The 19,633-nt window shown below is 37.1% G+C and overlaps 4 protein-coding genes and 1 pseudogene across 7 annotated transcripts in view; 4 read left to right on the forward strand and 1 right to left on the reverse strand.

Moving 5' to 3' along the window:
* LOC122047630 (serine/threonine-protein kinase ATR-like) overlaps window positions 1-19,633 on the forward strand; it is a 42,623-nt gene that overhangs the window by 16,086 nt on the left and 6,904 nt on the right. The window contains exons 1-10 of one of the 4 annotated variants that reach the window (XM_042609028.1): window positions 12,714-12,980; window positions 13,058-13,202; window positions 13,283-13,395; window positions 13,477-13,808; window positions 13,899-14,023; window positions 14,711-14,855; window positions 14,927-15,472; window positions 15,562-15,649; window positions 16,937-17,285; window positions 18,362-19,609. In XM_042609028.1, the coding sequence (XP_042464962.1) occupies window positions 12,821-12,980; window positions 13,058-13,202; window positions 13,283-13,395; window positions 13,477-13,808; window positions 13,899-14,023; window positions 14,711-14,855; window positions 14,927-15,472; window positions 15,562-15,649; window positions 16,937-17,285; window positions 18,362-19,609 (3,251 nt within the window). In that variant the 5' untranslated portion in view covers window positions 12,714-12,820. Of the gene's footprint in view, window positions 1-12,713; window positions 12,981-13,057; window positions 13,203-13,282; window positions 13,809-13,898; window positions 14,024-14,710; window positions 14,856-14,926; window positions 15,473-15,561; window positions 15,650-16,936; window positions 17,286-18,361; window positions 19,610-19,633 lie in introns of those variants that run through there. The other 3 variants (XM_042609026.1, XM_042609027.1, XM_042609029.1) reach the window with 3 other exon arrangements.
* On the forward strand, window positions 11-5,168 carry LOC122047635 (pentatricopeptide repeat-containing protein At3g04130, mitochondrial-like). The gene is made up of 2 exons (XM_042609035.1): window positions 11-143; window positions 4,679-5,168. The coding sequence occupies exons 1-2, from the start codon at window positions 19-21 to the stop codon at window positions 5,151-5,153; spliced, it is 600 nt and encodes a 199-aa protein (XP_042464969.1). The 5' UTR covers window positions 11-18; the 3' UTR covers window positions 5,154-5,168.
* Window positions 153-3,017, forward strand: LOC122047634 (annotated as a pseudogene).
* On the forward strand, window positions 8,080-10,364 carry LOC122047633 (probable flavin-containing monooxygenase 1). Its single transcript, XM_042609034.1, has 5 exons — window positions 8,080-8,660; window positions 8,745-8,982; window positions 9,078-9,256; window positions 9,409-9,767; window positions 9,832-10,364. Exons 1-5 carry the CDS (start codon window positions 8,214-8,216, stop codon window positions 10,220-10,222), a joined length of 1,614 nt encoding a protein of 537 aa, XP_042464968.1. The 5' UTR covers window positions 8,080-8,213; the 3' UTR covers window positions 10,223-10,364.
* On the reverse strand, window positions 10,783-12,428 carry LOC122047636. Its single transcript, XM_042609036.1, has 2 exons — window positions 12,165-12,428; window positions 10,783-11,209 (listed from the first exon to the last, which is right to left on the reverse strand). The coding sequence occupies exons 1-2, from the start codon at window positions 12,260-12,262 to the stop codon at window positions 11,005-11,007; spliced, it is 303 nt and encodes a 100-aa protein (XP_042464970.1). The 5' UTR covers window positions 12,263-12,428; the 3' UTR covers window positions 10,783-11,004.

A 19,633-nucleotide genomic window follows, 5' to 3' on the forward strand; every position in this document is an offset into this window, starting at 1 on the left:
GAGCTTCGCCTCAAGCGAATGGTGGTCTCTGATGATTGTCTCGAGCTTATCGCTTGGTCCTTTAAGAACTTTAGGGTTATGTCTCTAGTCTTTTTTGAAGGGTTCAGCACTGCCGGGCTTGCTGCCATTGCAACCAACTGCAGGTCGGAGTCACTATCTTCTTTTCATATTGCCTGCCTACTTCTCTTTATTTTCACTTTTACTTTCAATTCTGGCCTTAGAGTTATAATTTGGTATTCTAAATCTAGATAGATCAGTTGGTGTTACACCAAATTTGACCGTTCTTATTTTTAGTTCCCAATTTGAAATTTTTAGTTCCATCTACTTTTTAACTGACCATTAACTTGCGTTTAATGCTTGCTATTTAGAGCCATTAGCTTGATTATCTGAAACGAGTCAACTCCACATTGGTACTATGAGTTGCTTTGTAAAGGGTTACTTGCCACTGCATTTGAGGGGAAAACCATTCTTTCTCCCCTTTCAGATTTATGTTTAATTTGTCCCTTTATAGTCTCACTTGTGTGGTAATTTATGTATTTTATCCGCCAAAGCTTAGTTAAGTGCTTATTCTGAGCTGTAATAATGCCTCGTAGTTACTTATTGTTTACATATCCTCAGTTGTGCTTAATAAGAGATTAGAGGTTTTGATGTTTTATGGATTTTCTTTCACGGAAAACATATTATTAGGGTGATTTTGTATACTTGTGAGACAGTTTTGTGTTGTCAACTTCGTAGCTTTTCATTGTTGAAACATGTTAAAATCAAAGGCAGGAATTTGATTGAAACATGTTAATTAGATATTTGACTTTATGCTAAAAGATTACGTCCACATGTGACCATTGTCTTGAACATATTGATAGTCAATTCTCTTAACATTGTTCAGCAAATGAAAACTCGATAGGATTTACTCCTCCTTTTACTAACTAGTATCCTTTTGTTGCTTGGATCTATTATGGTGATTTTTTTTCTCCACAGCAGGAATTTGAAGGCACTTGATCTGCATCAATATAAAGTGAAGGAGAATTGTATAAACTGGATATCTCATTTTCCAAAATCCTTTACTTGCCTGGTTACTCTCAACATTGCATGTCTAGATGGTGAGATGAATGTATCTATTCTTGAGCACCTCATTAGCATGTCCCAATCTCAAGACCCTCAGACTCAATCATGTCACTCCTCTAGATGAACTTGTTGGCCTTCTACACGGGGTTCCACAGCTGGTAGACCTTGGTATTGGCATTCTCATAGGAGAAGGTCATCCAGGATTTTTATCCAAGCTTGAATCTGCTTTTGCTCACTTAAAACATTTGAAGAACCTATCTTGGAAAGCTGGACCATTATACTTACCAGCAATATATTCAATTTGTGAAGGTCTTACAGCACTGTGTCTCCATCAGACTAGCATACAAACACCAGAGCTCTCAAAAGTAGTTAGCCAGTGTAAAAATCTTCAACAGCTATGGGTATATCTTCATGGCCTCATCAAATTAATATCATTTTCTTCATTTGGATCAACTGCATTATTTGATATGTTATCCAGCTATTCCAGTTATCTAGGGTGTCTTTTACATATGCATGGTTTTTTTAATTCCTTTTTGATAGTTTTTCTTTTCTCTGTGTACATCTTTTGTTACAATTCACTATTGGCAGAGTCTTAAATTGTTAATTTTGGTTTTATTTTTGGCTGCAGGAATAAATTTTATTAGTTGAACCATCACTACTCTCAAAAAACTCTATATGATTGTCTTATTTCCCTAATACTATGTCATGCTTCTGTTTGTGTTTGCATATTAGCAAGGGACATGCTTTGTCAGGTTAGGGACCTAATTGAGGACGACGGGCTTATTGCTATGGCACCATCTTGCTAACTCTGAAAATTGCAAATATTTCCTTCTGATCGTCATTACTGTCCTCTCACAGAAATTGGCTTTATTGCTGTCTCTTCTGGTTGTGTAATGCTTGAGTCTGTTCTATATTTTTGCCGGCAGATGACTAATTCTGCCCTCCTTACGCCCCAATCTCACATACTTCCGGCTCTGCATCATGAAGCCTTACACCCCTGATTATATTACTCATGAACCTCTAGATGCTGGCTTTGGGGCTATTGTTGAATCTTGCAAGGACCTCCGACGTCTCTCCATATCTGGTCTTCTTATTGATTGCATGTTCAAAACTATTGGGGCCTCAGCAAATCGTCTTGAGAGGCTCTCAGATGGTTTTGCTGGTGATGGGGATTCAGGTCTTCATTACATTCTATCTGGTTGTAGGAAATTACGCATGCTGGACATTAGGAAATACCCGTTTGGGATCAAGGCATTGTTGGACAATCCAGATAAACTGGAGACGAAGCGATGCCTTTGGATGTCATCATGCTCTGTGACACTGGGGGAATGCAAATTATTTGCTAAGATGCCACGGCTTAACGTGGAGGTCATTGACGAGAATGGAGGAGTGGGGTCGTTTCAGTCACGGCGGGATAATTTGTGTCAAAAAACTCTACATTTACAATAGTATTACTAGCCCAAGAATTGATGCCCCACCTTCTGTCTTGACTCTGGTGAAATCAGGTACTGAGAAAGTGATATCATCTTTATCTTGGTCATCATCCTAATTGGCTTTCCGAAGTCGAGCTGTTTTTTGTGAAATGATGGGAAAGCAGTCAGTTTATAGTGTATAAGTGCAGCATGATTATGCTTTTTGATTTCAGTCAGTGTAAGTTATCAAGAATTCTCCTTTTGATCGTCACTTATCAATTAGTTGTGGGATTACATATACTCAACATATAGAGCATCTCTCATCTTTTGGTTTAATATTTTGAGGATAATATGCCACCTCCAAGGACTAAAGGGTGCAGGTTATTTTAAATTGCTGTGCTATTTCTTTTTATTAACTTATGGATCTTCTTAACATATATTTTCCTATTAAAGTGGAAGGGAAAATATAGACCCTTGGATCTTACATGAATTTGTGATTACCAAGTTCTTACTAAATGACTGTCTTATCTAAATACTTTGTGCAATATGTAAATGATTGATTGTTCCCTCAATGGAGGGACTAGTCTCAGTATTTGGAATTAACAATTTCGTATAGAGCATACTGTTAACAAAGATGACATTAGAAGTGAAGTTTGAGATTTCTTCCCAACTATTTTCAAATATTAAATTTAATAGCTATCTTTTCTTTATAAAATAATAATTAAAAAATGCATTTTTTTTAACCAGTAAAGAAGAGGTATAATTTCGCCCAAGTATTGCTATAAAAGGATCCTACATGTCTGTGTTTAGCCTCATTCTCTTGCAGCGTTACTCTCTAGCTCCGCCATCATCTCCAGTGACACGTCCTCCCCCTCGTCTCCAACCACAGAATGACAATTAGTGCATATTTGCCAATGAATCAGATTTTAAGTTTTATCTTTTAGGATGATTGAATGAACGACTTTTTAACCCATATTTCAATATTTTTGTTGCTTAGTATTTGATCATGATTCATGAATAATTAATCAGCTTTATGTATATATTTTGATGAAATTATATGTTTATATTTGTAGATGTCAATACAAGAAAATATATCAAATGTGAATGTAAATAATAATTGTTCTATATCACAAAAACGTATAAAACGGTTTTATCGAGTTTAAATGATATAATATAATATAATATTTTTTAATATAAAAGTGTTATATGTATAATATTTTTAATAAAGTTGAATCGATTAATTTTCACACTTGTAGTAATTATTTTATAATTATTATAATAATATTGAAATAAAGATATTTTAAAAATAAAAATATAATAGGATGTTTATTTTAAAATTTTAATGTTTTTTTAACGAAAACAATAATAAGTTTTTTTTAATCTTCAAAAAAAAAATATTAAATGCACAACGGGCGAAGCCCACCAATGGCCATCGATCCAATTCGAACCCCTTCCCATGTTTTCGTCATAGTGCGCATCGGGCGGCGGCCGCGTACCCTCCGCCGGCTGCGCCTTTTGCTTGGCGTCGGCGCCGGCGCCGGCGAGAGTTTTGAGGCGACTAGATTTTTAGAGGCCGGAAGGGGGAGAGTGCTGGTCGCCGCACTTAGCATTTGAATCCAGCGGGATCCTCGTTTTAATCCTGGTAAACCTTGATGTTGGATTCCGGTAGCGCACGGATTTTGGTCGCTTGCTGCTGTGATTTTTACTGAGAATATGGCAGAAACGATTTGACTATACCAGTTGTTACCCTAACCAACTATATCTTTACCTATGGATTAGGTTTGTGTTGTTGCTACGTGCTCTGTGTGGCATGAAGCGGTCCTCTTGCCGCAGCAGCGATCAATCACTTCATCTTCCTGTTGAATCTACCATCCAGCGAGATGATTCCCTTCGATTCTTCGAAACCATTGCTCTGAAGATATCGCAGGTTGTGCTCGCATCGCCCGGAACTATATCTAGCGGCAAACCCCTAACAGTGGAACCTTCAGCTTTGGCGGTTGGGCCCCTTCCCTCTAGATGAAAGTTCCCTGCAAGGTACGCTATATTGTATTCAATTCAAAACTCCTTTTTTTTTCCCTTTCAAATTTGTTCTTCTGTCTTACCTGAAGAACCATGCCCATTTGCTCTCTGCTCTTGATTTCTGGAGGAAAAAAAAATGGAATTTTTAATACGGATTGTGTATTCTCTTGATACATTAAGTGCAGGGTCTTCTTGGTGTTTTTTCGATCTCTGCAAGGAAGAACAGAGACAATTGTTGGTCTGTTTTCTGGGGGCTTTGAGGCTTGTTATACCACACTGCCACATTCGTTAGCATCTTTCGAGCGAAAGCAAAAACAAACCGATGAAGAATCCAGAAATGCACATCACATCAGACGAGTGATCTTGAAAGATCAGAATGCCACAGTTGATGCTGTTGTTCAATCCTTGCTGTCTGATCGATTTTGCAGCCAAATTCAGCTTACAGCTAAGCTCGTCGATGATCTACTGCAGAATTTTGGAGACGATTGGAAATCTGCTTTGGGCTTCTTTGAGTGGGTTAGTTCGCGCAATGGATACGAACACACACAATTCGCTCAGAATAGGATGGTGGACTTGCTGGGGAAAATGAGGCAGATGGGTAGGATGTGGGACTTAGTGCAGAAAATGCATTGCAGAGGTTTCCTTGTTGAATATAGTTAGTGGTATAGGTTTAGTCCCACGTTAAAAAGAATGAAGATGTTTGATAAGCTTATTAAAAGATATGTATCAAGTATGTTGTATTTAATTGGTGACATTGATGACCAAGTGGAACAAGATGGACATGTGGGCATATATATAAAATTAGTTAAAATTCAGAATTAAAGCCTCTTAATTTTGAATTTTTTTTTTATGAATAAATGTGACAGTTAACGTGCCCATTCATGAATAGGTGTCTCCATAAGTTGTATTATTCACTATATATACATCTTTTTAATATTTCTTTGTAATCATTTTCATTTTCTAAATTATCTTGTGAGAATTTATAGATTTGATGTCTATAGATTCTATTTTGTTTTGAGTATCCTGGAGGGAATTTGTCACTAAACTCAGCAGTAACATGATGAGAGCAAAATTTTCTTAAGAAAAACGATTCACGCTCAAAACGAAGTTCCATCATCAGATTGCTTCTAACATTCCTTACAATCGAAACAATCTCGAAAGTTACAAGAAGACTTGTCGGTGCTAAGAGATGGAAAGACTTAATCCAGTTCTTCGATGAGCTGGAATCGATCGGCATTGCCAGGGACACAGAAACCATGGGGCCCAATTTTTTATTGGGCCTATTATTTTTAATATATTAAATATAAATTTTAAAGAGAATGAAAAAAATAGGGTGCACATAATAAAAGATTATGCAATATCAATCTTTAAAATTTGGATCATTATTTTTAATATATTAAATATATTTTTATGTATATTTTTTAAGAGAATGGAAAAGAATAGGACCCACATGATTAACATGATTTCAATCTATCAAAGTTTCATATTTCACAAAAATCTCATTATGATTTCAATAAATAGAGTAATAAAGGGACATTTTTTTTAACAAATTAAATTTATTTTTAATTATAAATGTTATTTTATAAAGTCTAATCTATTCCTCTTCAATAACTCTCAATCATAGCCTACTCTCGTTACATTTCTCATTCATTGGTGATGCTTTCTCTTTAATCAATAAGAACATGAATTAAAACTTTTTTATCTTATCCATATAATGCAAAATAAAAATGTTAGTTTTTTTTTAAAGTTTCCCTCTCTTCTCCTTTTCCAACTTCCCCTCTCTGTGCTTCTCTTGCTCATTGAGATTCGAGAAGAGAAACTCTACGTCTTCACCTAACACTAACACGCTGATTCGGTCGATACTACGATGCTTCTTGCTTGATTAAATTCAAATGTTCATGCATTCATCCATATTGTGCCGGATCAAAATGGAATATTTTATTATTTTTTAGTAATAACCAGTTAGATACCTTTACCATTTCGCTTCATTAATGGACATTAAGTTTAACTTTTACTTATATATATTTACAGTCATAAAGTATTTGATTTCCCTTTTTCTCCATTCTATATATCATTTATAATTATTCTGATTTAGGTAAAAAAAAATATGATTTATTTTTTCTTTTGCTTAGTGTTTAAAAAGACTTCCATTTAGCTCTTGATAAATGATAATGACGGGTTTAGTCTCATTATGATCTTTATTTTCTAAGGATTGTATTTAGTTTTATCATTTTGTACATTATTTCTTATTTATTTATTTTTTGTGCTTCACGATGATGATGAGTTGAGCATGGGAGCATTTTTTTGTATTATTATCTTATTTTATTATTCTTATTTTCTTAATTTTATTCCATTTTTAAATGTTGTTCTCCCCGTCTTACATTTAATAATTAGATATATTTCTATCTTTCTTCATTTTTAAACAATTTTGAATACACTTATTTTTAGTGAGGTGTATTATTAATTATATCTAATAATAATATTCTATTTAATACCGTAAAATTTATATTTCTTTGAATTAGGTTGTCTTAAATATAAAAATTTAATTAATAATTTTACATCTAAAAAGTGAGAAAATTAAATTATATAAAAAATATTTTTAAAAATTAATATTTAATTTGTTAAAAAAAATTTAAACTATGATTTTCGATCCAAGTCTAAATGAAAAAAAGATGAAGGTTTTTTTTTAAACAACGTCAAAGGCCTAAGACCCCAAATAGGTTTAAACCGGCCCTCCATGACGCTTATACTTTCAATATTTTCGTTCATGGCTGGTGCCACGCTTGGAGGATGTACGAGGCGTTGTGGACTATCGAAGACTATTGTTCGCTTATTGCAGCCGGTTAAAGTTTGGGAAGGCTTATGAGATCCTCGATAGAATGATGGCCGAAGGATGTCGTCCAAATATCATCACTCTGATGAATACACATGCTAAGTCGGCACAACTTGGCGAGGCATTCCCTATTAGCAAAGGGTGATTTTCTTCATTTTATTTAATTTTCATTGGCTCATATTAAATTAAAGAAATTTCATTTTATAAAAAAAGACCAATTAAATATATGTTTTATCTTAACTTTTTAAAATATAATTTTAAATTTTAAGGAATATATTTTTATATATAAAAAATAAAAATGTGAGTAATGCGTCCTTTGTGGAATTATTCGAAATGATATCAGGTGGAATATATTTTTTAATATTTTAAAAAACTATTTTAATAGTTAAAATATATAATTTAAAAAAATAGGGAAAAAACAAGACTTATTTAAAATTGAAATACTGCTATTACATAATATTAACTAGAAATAGAATGCCAACTATAATTGCTATAATATAATTTATTAATATTAATTAATTTGAAATATTTATATTATAAAAGTTAATAATTCGTAATTGTTATAATAATATAAAACTTGAAGTATTTTTGAAAATAAAAATATATTAATGAGTCCCTTTTATAATAGGACGTTTTGTTTAATAAAAAGGACATCTTTTTATTTTATTTTTATAAAACAATAAATAAATATTCTGTGAATAAAGACAAACTGTCCTTTTCAGTTATAAAAAATTTCCACGGCGGGCCGCGCGTTCTCGAGACCGGCGGCGTCTTCTTCCAATTTCAAAGAACAATATTTTCCTCGATTATCAGTCAACGTTTGCAGCAGAGCTCCGCATTTCTCCCTCCGCTACGGCGCTACCTCTGAGCGAGCGAGAGAGCGATCCATGGAGAAGAAGCGGGTGGGCATCGTCGGCGCAGGGATCAGCGGCCTCGCCGCCTGCAAGCACGCGGCGGAGCGTGGCTTCCGCCCCGTCGTCTTCGAGGCCTCGGCCGGCGTCGGCGGCCTATGGGCCCACACCCCTGCCTCCACCAAGCTCCAGTCCCCAACTCTGGACTTCACCTTCTCCGACTTCCCCTGGCCGCCGGACGTCACCGAGATCTTCCCCCGCCACGACCAGGTCCAGAACTACCTCGAATCCTACGCGCGCCACTTCGACCTGCTCCGCTGGATCAAGTTCCGCTCCAGTGTGGTGTCGATCGACCTTGTCGGGACGTCCGAGGAGGAGATCGCCGCGTGGGACCTCTGGGCCGGCAACGGCGAGGCCTTCGGCGGCGTCGCCAAGGGAGAGTGGCACCTCACCGTGCAGCGCGAGGGCGATCCCTCCACCGAGGTAAGATCCCCAAAACCGATTCTCCCGATGCTCATACTTCTCTCCAATTTCATCAATTGAACTTCAATCTCATCAAATCCCTAGATCTATCGCGTGGATTTCTTGATCCTGTGCATCGGGAGGTTCAGCGACGCCCCAAATTTCCCCAACTTTGCACGACGAGGTGCAGCCCAGGTGTTCGATGGAATGACTATGCACTCGATGGAGTACTCCAACATGGACGACGCTGGCGCTGCCGCTCTCGTGCGAGGAAAGCGAGTCACCGTCGTCGGCTCAGGGAAGACAGCGTTTGAGATCGCATCAGAGTGCGCAGATGCAAATGGTAGCCAGATAAATCAAATCCTTCTCTTCGTTCAACAATCTCCTCCTCCCCTTTAATTCCACCTTTCTCATGTTCTAATTGAATAACTTCTTCAGGAGTTGGCCTACCTTGCACTATGATCCTTCAAACCAAACGCTGGTTTGTTGATGAACCTACTGCCATGAGATTTCGGCTATTCGGTCATTTCTATCGAACGCGATTTGCCGAGCTTCTCGTTCACAAACCTGAGGAAGGAGTTTTCTTGAGTCTGCTGGCCACCTTCTTGGCTCCTCTGGTAAGTCTCTGTTTATGCTTGTTGACATTGAGAAGATAAGAAACTGACCCAATTTTGATTGTTCTAAGAGAGAAGAGGTTAGTGAGCTGCCTGTAAGAGAACTTGGAACTTGACTATCTTGAACTCTAATCAGTTTTGTTCATGTGATTCAGAGATGGCTGTTCAACAAAATCACTGAAAGGCACTTCACAAGAAACATGCCTCTGATGAAAAAGCATGGGATGGTTCCTGATCACAGCTTCTTCCAAGGGTATTCTTCTTGTGTAATCGGTATGCTGCCCGAAAAGTTCTACGAGAGAGTGGAAGAAGGGAGCATTACTTTGAAGAGACCTACCACTTCAGCCTTGTGCAAGGATGGATTGGTCATAGACAAAGGCGAAGTCGTACATTCGGACCTAGTGATCTTTGCTACTGGATTCAAAGGCGACCAGAAGCTCAGAAACATATTCGTATCCAAATGGTTTCAACAAATTGTCGCCGGCTCATCCACTCCCATGGCTCCTCTGTTTAGGTCTGTTCGCAAGCTATCTCATTCAGATTTATTTTCACAAGTTCAATAGCTGATTCTTCTGCAGGGAATGTATCCACCCGCAAATCCCCCAACTGGCAATTGTTGGGTTCACCGAGAGCTTCTCAAATCTTCATGCTGCGGACATGAGATCCAAATGGATTAGCCATTTCTTGGACGGCCGGTTCAAGCTTCCGAGCATATCATCCATGGAGAAGAGCGTGACGGAGTGGCAGAAATTTTTTAAGAAGAACATACTGGAATTGGAGAAATACACAACGAGAACAGATCGTGAGTTCTTCCGGGGATCATGCATCGGCACCGTCAACATATGGTATAACGATCTTTTGTGCCGGGACATGGGGTACAGCTCGAGAAGGAAGAAAGGATTCCTAGCAGAATGGTTCCAACAATATAATCCTGTTGATTATGCTGGGATTTATAGCAAAGGTAATTGACTTACTATTATCGTTACCATTGTGCGAATCATACATGTTGCGATCAAAATAGCTTATTTCACAAGTATCGAACTATATCTTGATTGCCCGTGCCAAATGGCCTAAACAATCAACTTGGCGCCGATCTATGTGACCTGCTCAATCAATCTCTAACCAGTAAACCAAACTACACTCACCTACCTCAAAGGAGTCATTGAAGACTGATGATAATTCCAAACATTCATAATTTTTAAGAGAGCAAAGGGAGAAGAGAGAAAAGTCATTTCGTCTATGTTGTTTACCTAGTAGAAGACGGCAGATGGAACGGAGAGGAGAAGAAGCCGATGACTTCCTATTCTCTTTCTTTGTCCCCTAATCCACTGTCCTTTCAGTTTATCCACTCAGGTAAACCGAAAGAGGGGACCATCACCTCCTTTTCCTTTCCTTTCCACCAGTGACTCCGACGAGGAAAGCACAGGTGATTGAATGGTTAGAATATGGTCGAATCCACTTATTTCTAGGTCTCACACATAACTAGCCCAGTAAGGAAGAACAAGCCAGAGCAAAATGGCATCTCAACATATTGAAAACTAATGCCTACTCATTTCAAAGATCGAAAAGATATTGACAATTTCATCCAAAATTATGCTGTGAATAATTGGTCAGACCAGTTTAAATCACAAAGAAACACAGACAAGTCTTCAACTGAACTATTGAAATTAAGGACACAGGATTTTCGACAAATCTCAACACTCAAAACTTCGGCAACAATAGCTGAAAAGCATCTCATCCATTTGTATTAGTCACATTGATAAAGGAAGGAGCAGCCTTCGCATACTTTTCCTATTTTGTCTCACTTGCTTTGTGATTTTCATGCAAATAAGAAAAACTATTGTGACAAGTAGAAGAAAGAATGCAAACTTCAAATACCTGAAATATAGAGAAACTCCAGTGAAAACAAGGCAAGCAAACATAAGAATATCCCACATCACCAGTACCACATCTACCCTGCAATTCATACAATGAAGTACAGAATGAGAAGTCTGATATTCGTCGAAGAAGAAAACTAAAGTACAGCATAGATGCTCCGATACATATGGAGAACCATGCTACAATAGCCTGTGCACCCATTTACAGTTACAAAACTTGGGTGAACATATTGATTAAAGAACTGCTAATATCTTTATTAAGGCTGGAAATTTAACTAACATAGAGCTAAAAAGAAGCAAAAGTGAAAAAAGGGTAAAGAAAACTATATTAGTTTCCAGTGCCAATAGTTAGCTTCCTTTAGGACGAGTCTTCTTGAGAGGAAGGAGCTAAAGCAATCGGATTACCTTGTCTACTTGGGTAGAAGCAAGGATACAAAACCAAAATTTGGAGCTACTTTCCCTTCTTGTTCCATCAAGAAAAAATCAAAGGGCTAGTTTTAACATTTACTTATTTCCCCTTCCTTCCCTCTATTTTCAAGTAGATAAAACCATAGAAATCCCTCTCCTTTTCATCAATAGTTATCCTGATCTACCAACAAGCCATCAAGCTATGACTAGAAACCTCATAATTCAGTTAGCCTACGCAAAGAACTAGATTCAATATGGTTTCTCACATGGCTTGCATGCTGATCATGCTGATTGTGTTCCACAACTAAAGGAGAAAAAAAATGAATCACACAAACAGTGATGATCCTAATCTTTAAACTAGTCATATCCTTCATTGCGCCTTCTGAATGAAACTGACTTACATAGCAAAAAGGTACAACCCAAAGGTAAAATTGCAACTTCTACGGAATTCAAGTAAGCGATAATCCCAACATTACAATTTTGTCCATTCAATCCAAAAATTCCTCTTTGTTGAAATTTTAACACATTCCACGAAAATGTCATTGCTCGTAAAGAATTACAGATCAGAAGGGCGGGCGCGAAGGCGATGAATGGTATCGAACCCTAATCGATCGATGCGGGAATACCTGGACGAGGAACTGGAAGCGGGTGAGAATACCGACGAGGAGAAGGCCGAGGGGGGCCAATCATTCAGCTGCTCCGATAGATTCGACCGGGACATCATCTTCCCTGCCCGACGCTTTCTCGCTTTCACCAAATGCCTCGATCGCCGCCCAATCGCTCACATCTCTCTCTCGGTTTCAAATCAATTTCTTGCCCTAGAGCGAGAGGGGGATGAGCGTTCGGCTCGGGACACGAGCCAATACCGGTTTATGCAACGAACGATGCGAGTGCAATTGAGTCGTCGGCGCTGACCTTCGCGGCTACGCGTGTCTACGATTTAGGTAGCGACTCAAGTCGCCGAACCCATCTGATGTGGCATGATGCCGAGATTTCCGGTATCAAGCTGGATCCCGGAGTCGATGCCACGTCATCCACATGATACGGTGAATATGGCCCAAATAAGGCCCAACGGCTCAATAGTCTAACGGCCGATTCCCAATGGACGCGCGCGCTTAAGCTATTCAAATTGTTCCGTGCCGTTCAGGGTTCAGATTCGGGTTCGGGTTCCGGATTCCGGGTTTCGGGTTCCGGATTTCGGGTTCAGAGGGATCGAGGGCGAGGAGAGGGCGAAATCGCGAGGAGCCGTTGCAGTGCCGCCGCTGCCGCCTCCACCGCCGGTATGGCCAACATATCCAGCCTCATCCACGATCTGAGGGAGCGGATCGCCGCCTCTACCTCCGTAGCCGCGTCATCCTCCAACTGCGAGGACCCGGTGGAGACAAAGTTCCGCGCCGTCCTTCCCAATCTTCTACACTCCTACGTCGTCCCCTCTTCTACAGGTACGTCGAAACTCCATCCTTCCTCTCCCTTCTTCTCCCAAATCGTCCGTGCCTCTCTCTGATCATGCATCTCTTAGGTAATGAGAGGGAGGTCACCGCTGTTCTCAAGCTACTTTCATACACAGCTCGCAACTACCCGGGTGTCTTCTTCCATGGTCAGGCAGCTGCCGTACTTCCTGTAGTCGGCCGTGTATTTCCATTCTTTGCGGAACCTGCCTTCTGGTTGCATTTCTAACATTAGATCTGAAAACATTTTCAATGAGCATCAATATAACTAATTTTTTTCTTACTAATTTCTGTAGTTCCCGTCATGGAGTCATCTTTGAGACCGTCGCTTCTCTTCTCTCACTCCTCCGAACTGGAGAGCGCGAAGTCTACCGCCAATTCTTTTTGGATGCCATGGACGTTGTTCAAGGTATAGTTTTGCCTCTACTGTTTTTACCCGTCTCTCCTGTAGAATTTAATTCTCAATTTTGTAACTGGCTTCCGTTCACAGATGTTTTGTACATTTCATCAAATTGCGAAAAGAAATCAAGAGCACCCTCAGATAGAGTTTCGTTGAAGTGCTTCAGCGAGTCCTTTTCTTTGATATTAGATTGCCCTGTGACATTTAGTGAGCTTCCGGTTTGTTGCCGACCTCTGGATGGCCCGGGTGTACTGATTGACCTCACTGACAAAAAGAGATGGCAACCATTTGCTGCATGGACGATCAGACTTATTAACAAGTGTCTGATGGAAGGGACACTCCATGTGGAAGGGCTTATTAATGTTTCTTTTGCTTATTCAATCTGCTCTTTACTGTGCTATGGGGATGCTACTTTGCATATGGTATGTGGTATCGATGAAGTTAATTTCTCAATAACATGTTGATGAACTTGCATTTTTGTATGCTATGGTGATTTGGTTTTATGCAAACAGGCTTGTTTTGACTTTGCACGAATAACAACTACGGTGATCGATGCAGATGTTATACCTGTTGAAAATGTAATTCGTTCAATAGCATGCATACTGTCTCTTGATGAAAATAAGTCTGTGACATTCAGGTATGCACTTTATGTTTGATATTTTGTTCAGTCTTTTGGAGACTTTATTTCTACTTGCTATTATTTTTAGAAGTGGCAACAAATTGATAAATATACACACAAATTATGTCGAAAGATAATCATTCTTGTCTACAAAATGGTATTTTACACTATCCTTTTTTTTTTTTGCATACAGAAGTAGTGCTTGATCATGACGTCAAGTTTAATAATCTCAAGCTAGGTTGTAAGATTATTTAACTTTTCTATATAGAGGTTGTAAAAACTTGATAATTAACAAATGGAAAAAAACTTTGAGTAGATTAGTACTATAATTGAACAAGAAATTGAGAAAAAAAAATATCACATCTGCAAGAATATGTTAATGGCCATTGAATCCATGTCAACTAGTTAAATATTTATGTGGTTAGTAGTTTAGTAGTCTAGGAGAATTTTTGCAGAACTTGAAATAGCTTCCTCATCAACCATTGATGATGATCTCAAAACTTTTTTTTTCTCTCCTTAGATATAATTACCATGAGGATAGTTTATTAACCAATGCTATAAAGAAAGCCTTGATTTTTGTATGCCAGAAGTTTGTTGCTAGAGTTTGTTGTCTTGTTTGTTTGAGACAGTTGCAAGCACTATCTTGCTACACTTCTTTTAAAAAGTATATGTTCAACTCTCTACTAATGCACTAATTCTTTGCAGAAACACAACATATGATTCTTGTATGGGTGCTTGCCTCCATCTGCTACATTCTTCTTGTCCAGATAAGATTATTGAATCTACAGCTAGTGAGATTATTAATGTTTTCTCTAGATCCATATGTAGCACAGAGAGTAGTGAACTTCAGGTCAATCTATATTTAATTTTGTTATTTTTCTATTTGTTTTTGGTTCTCTAAGTGACATTTGGTTTCAGCAGATAGCTATGTGCAGTGCCTATGTAAGAATTGCTAAAAGTTGCCATCCACAAATTTGGGAACCTAGACTTCTTGTTAGGATGCTATGCTTGGAAAGACCTTGTCTACCCTTGATTCAATGTATCCAAGCAGCAATCACTATACTGATTCCCAGTGATGCCCTAGAAGGTGAAGTTGATGCTAGCACATCTGTCACTAATTTAAAGTCAACTATGTTGCCAAAAATCAGTAGCAAAAGATCAATGGAAATCAACTCTATTGTTGAGTGCAAGCGTCAAAAGATTGCTGAAGCAAACATAGAGTACACCTCAAATTTTCTTGCCGATATTGAGCAGAAGAAAAAGTTTGCAAATGAACTGTGCAGATCAATTTGTTTGTTTCTTGAATTTGCAAAACCTGCTTACTTGAAATCTTCTCCACTAAACCCAGAAACCACTATAACAGCTCTTAGTCTCCTTTGCCTTGCCTTTTCTGCTCACCCACATTCCAGTTTGTCCTCTAGCATTTTCCATCAAAATCTTTCTTGGATTCCTTGGATATGCAAACAGGTTTGTTAATGAATATCAGAATAATGTACTGCATAATAATACTTGTGAATTTTTTATTCATTCTCCATTATTAACTTTCAACTAATTAGTTTGCTGCACAGGCAAAGGATTCAAGCTTACTAGCATCTGTTTTGCCAACCTATTTACAAGCTGTTCACAGCATATTGTGTCTTCAAGGTATGCACCATCTAGTATCCTGTCATTTTCTTTGCTGGATTGTATGAAATTACCAACTAGGTTTGTACAGTTTCTTTCTGTTGACATTGTTTCAGGCCATTAGTCAAATAACATCTTTTGTTGTTATTTTGAGGAGGTTGTTTAGTTAAGTTTTAACCGTATTTATTGAATCACCTTTTCCCAATTTTTAGTTAAATTTTCGCAGCATATTTTGAGGATTAACTGGTCAAAGGAAACAGGAGAGAAAATATAGAACCATAAATGACAATTCAAGGAATGCGGAAACAAAGCAATATTACAAAATAATAGACACATTGCTCATCTTACTTTTAACCTTAAACTCTGAGTTTGAATATACTGTTCCTTCATTCTGAAATACTACTGTTCTTTTTGTTCAGTTCACTTTTTATTCAGGCACACAAAAAGTTTTAGTTTACCTTAATTTGTTCTTTTGGTACACAAAACAGGCGATGTTATGGTTGTGGATTGAGGATATGATAGTTGTTGGAAAGTTCAAGATATTACCCCATACTCATGATACATAGCCACATGCTACCAGAAGATACAGAGTTTGTTAATGCATGTCAAGTATTTTGAAGTTTGAATCCTCAACTCATACAATAAGTTTTGTAGTTATTGCAATTCATTTTTTTGTGTTGGTATATGTGTAAACTCCCTCTTCTCTTGTCTCATTTCTCATTCATTATTATTATGTGAAATGTTGTTATTTTGTTACTGCTCTTTTTTATTATAATGTGAAATGTAAATTTTTTTATGTTACATGGTTAGTGCTTATTATCAATTATGACTTATTTATTTGTCATGTTAAATTCTTAGGGATACAATTGTTAAATATGAAAATTAACATTAGTTTTTTCTTAATTTAACATCTATTTTCTATTTCAATATTATTTTAACGATGGCTGCTTAGGCCCCTTGCCTACTGCCTAAGGATCTGGCATTAGGCTAATCATCTAGTGTCTTGAACAACCTTTTAGGCAATATCTTTCGCCTTATTATTTTCTATTTTATATCCAAATTTATTCATTTTAATCTTTAAGTCATGTTTTTTTTGTTTGATAGTATATCTGCAACATGTTTCTTATGATGTTACAATTGTATTTTTAATGCTCCAAGAAATGACTTTGTCATGTTCCTGTAATTATCATCTGAGCTAACATTGTATTAACAAAGTCTTATTTCATGTTTAATCCTTGATTATTAATTCGAGTTTAGTTATCTTCATTTCTGAACGCCAACTTGTTTAATTCTGCATCAATGATTCAGATCTCGAGTCACGAGAAAAGTTGTTCCAGGATGATGAATTCTTGACTGATGTTGAAAGAAGCAGCTGCATATACCCAAAATACGTAGATCTTCTAGAGTTGTTGAAACTGCCTTGGACTTATAATTCCATTATTGAACAAGCTTGTCAAGTCGGTAAAATTAAATGTCTATGTATACAAGTTTTCTCAAAGATTGGTCCTAAACTAAAGGATGAAAGTGATTTAGAAGTTCTGGACTTGGCTATTCATGATGAAGATGAAGAAGTTTGCATTGAAGCTGTCACATCAATGCCAGTCATTGTATTATGCTCTGGTCAGATATTTTTTGAGAAAATGCTCAGAAAACTTGAGTGAGTAGATGTATACTAGGCACACACTACATATGCTGCTTACTTACATTCATTCAAATCCCTAATGTTTGCTTAGTTCTGTTCCTTTTCTAAGTCTTACATGCTACCATCTCCATTATTGTTAAATAGGTACATCCAGATTGTTAATGACTTTTCAAAGCATGCTCTTTTACTTGAATAGAAAAAAACTTACTGCTTTAAATTGATATATGGACATTTCCTGATGCAAACACTTGTTACTTTCTTTTGAAGTATATCATCTTTCTGTCTCTACATGTTATCTTTGTATCTCATGAATTTCACTAGTAGAGAAGCATGTCCTATGATGAATAGGCAGTGGGTGCTATTTATTATTATCAATCAGAAAGCATGTCCTATGATGAATAGGCAGTGGGTGCTATTTATTATTATCAATCAGAAGTGAATATATCCATGTTGCATCCAAATTGATTTTATGGTGTTTTCTTGTGTTGGTATCCATATCAAAATTGTATATGATATTCTGCATATTACTTGTCTCTTATTCAATTTCAAAACTTTGCCTTTAAGCTGTCATGTTTCTTGTAACTATATTTTTTGCCTTGGAATGTTTGGGATTTAAGCTATGAAACGTCCTTGCATTTGACATCCCTGAATTAAGGTTTTGATTGTTGTTGATTTCTCTGTCCTTTAGTATTTTGTTCTCTATTTTCTCATCATGTTATCAAACTCCCTAATATGTATGCTTACTCGGTTTTCCTATGACAATTTATTGAGAGGAGCTTATTTACTTTATCACTCACTATGGAGTATGGATTGAAGTTGTGGGCCCCAAATTTCTTAACCAGTATACATTTCGTTCCTAGGCTTGAGCAAACATAGAGAAAGATGTTGCTTGATTTCAATGATAAACGTACCCTTAAATTGATTATAGAAACACAAACCTATTTTGCTAGAAGTTTTTTTAATATAATTTAATTCATATTCTTATTAATCCCATATTCTATTGACGATAAAAAAATCTTTTTTATTTAATAAATATTATGTCCATCATCTTATTGCATCTCAAACTTTTTATTGATTGTTTAACGTTGCAGATCAGTGGGTTGTACTAGTCCTCGTATTAGAAGAAGCATCCTTTTTTCTGTTGGTTACTTGTCATGTTTATATGGGTTTTTAAACTCCCATGGTGGACATGATATTCCTTGCAAGTTATTTCTAGGAGATAATTATGACAGACAGATTTGCACATCCGATCTTCTCCTGAGTGGATTCTGCTGCCCCTCTTGTGACAAAATAGTGCACAATAAAGCACAACCTTATAATGTCATATCTATGACTATTTTGCAAAAAGTAGACTTTGATTGTGATGATAATTTTGTCAAATTTCAGGCTCAGTTCTTTGAATTTTTATATGATGATTCAGTGGAAGAGTTCCATGATGTATGCATCAAATTATTGCCAAGAATTCTGAGGCATTCAACCAAAAATATTTTGCTAAAGACTAGGTCAAAGTGGAGTGAGTGTATAGATTATCTAGTTCTCCACAAGTCAAAGGGCATCAGAGATACATTTTGTATGGAGATAAGTTGTTTCATTGAAGATCATATTTTTGATATATTGTTTAGTGACTTGGAGGGAAATAGCAATGCCAAAGAAACAAGGTTCTTGGATAAACTTAATTATGCTTTGGCAATATCTGAGGATCCTGACATTTTGGTAACTATTTTGGAGTCAATTGCTGCCATTATGAATGCTAGTGACATACACAGACCCCTGTTCTTTCACTCATTTATTTTATTCATTGATCAACTTGATAGTTGTAATCAAATAGTTAAAACGACTGCATTAAGACTCTTACATAAGTCTCCACATTTCTGTCATAAGGGAGGATTTGAATTTGTCCTTTCCAAGATACCTCACATTCGTGATGGATTATATGAATATGTCTCTTCAAGGCTTGTGAATCGCCCTGCCATGATCAGAGAATTTGCAGAGGCTGTTCTTGGGATAAAGGTTGAAGAACTGATTGCAAAAATTGTCCCTTTTGTCATGCCAAAGCTTGTCATTTCACACAAGGATAACAATCAAGCACTTATTATTTTGCATGAATTGGCAAGCCATCTAAGTATTGATGTAGTGCCATTAATAGTCAATTGGTTGCCTAAAGTACTTGCTTTTGCACTTCTCCGTGCGGATGGAGAGGAACTATCCTCTGTCTTGGAATTCTATCATGTTCAGACAGGATCTGACAATAGAGAATTGTTTGCTGCTGCTTTACCAGCACTTCTGGATGAACTTTTATGCTTCTCTGGTGAAGGGGATACGGATGAGACTGAACTGAGGTATTCATTTTGACATTGTAATAT

The sequence above is a fragment of the Zingiber officinale genome, chromosome 2B (genome assembly GCF_018446385.1).
Source record: "Zingiber officinale cultivar Zhangliang chromosome 2B, Zo_v1.1, whole genome shotgun sequence".
Taxonomy (NCBI): domain Eukaryota; kingdom Viridiplantae; phylum Streptophyta; class Magnoliopsida; order Zingiberales; family Zingiberaceae; genus Zingiber; species Zingiber officinale.

Excerpts from the sequence above, each read along its gene's own strand:
- LOC122047635 (XM_042609035.1), top strand. The coding sequence starts at position 19 with ATGGTGGTCTCTGATGATTGTCTCGAGCTTATCGCTTGGTCCTTTAAG. Across the intron at positions 144-4,678 it reads GCCATTGCAACCAACTGCAG|GGTCTTCTTGGTGTTTTTTC; the intron begins GTCGGAGTCACT and ends CATTAAGTGCAG.
- LOC122047633 (XM_042609034.1), top strand. The coding sequence starts at position 8,214 with ATGGAGAAGAAGCGGGTGGGCATCGTCGGCGCAGGGATCAGCGGCCTC. Across the intron at positions 8,661-8,744 it reads AGGGCGATCCCTCCACCGAG|ATCTATCGCGTGGATTTCTT; the intron begins GTAAGATCCCCA and ends TCAAATCCCTAG. Across the intron at positions 9,768-9,831 it reads CCCATGGCTCCTCTGTTTAG|GGAATGTATCCACCCGCAAA; the intron begins GTCTGTTCGCAA and ends ATTCTTCTGCAG.
- LOC122047636 (XM_042609036.1), bottom strand. The coding sequence starts at position 12,262 with ATGATGTCCCGGTCGAATCTATCGGAGCAGCTGAATGATTGGCCCCCC. Across the intron at positions 11,210-12,164 it reads GCTTCCAGTTCCTCGTCCAG|GGTAGATGTGGTACTGGTGA; the intron begins GTATTCCCGCAT and ends TATGAATTGCAG.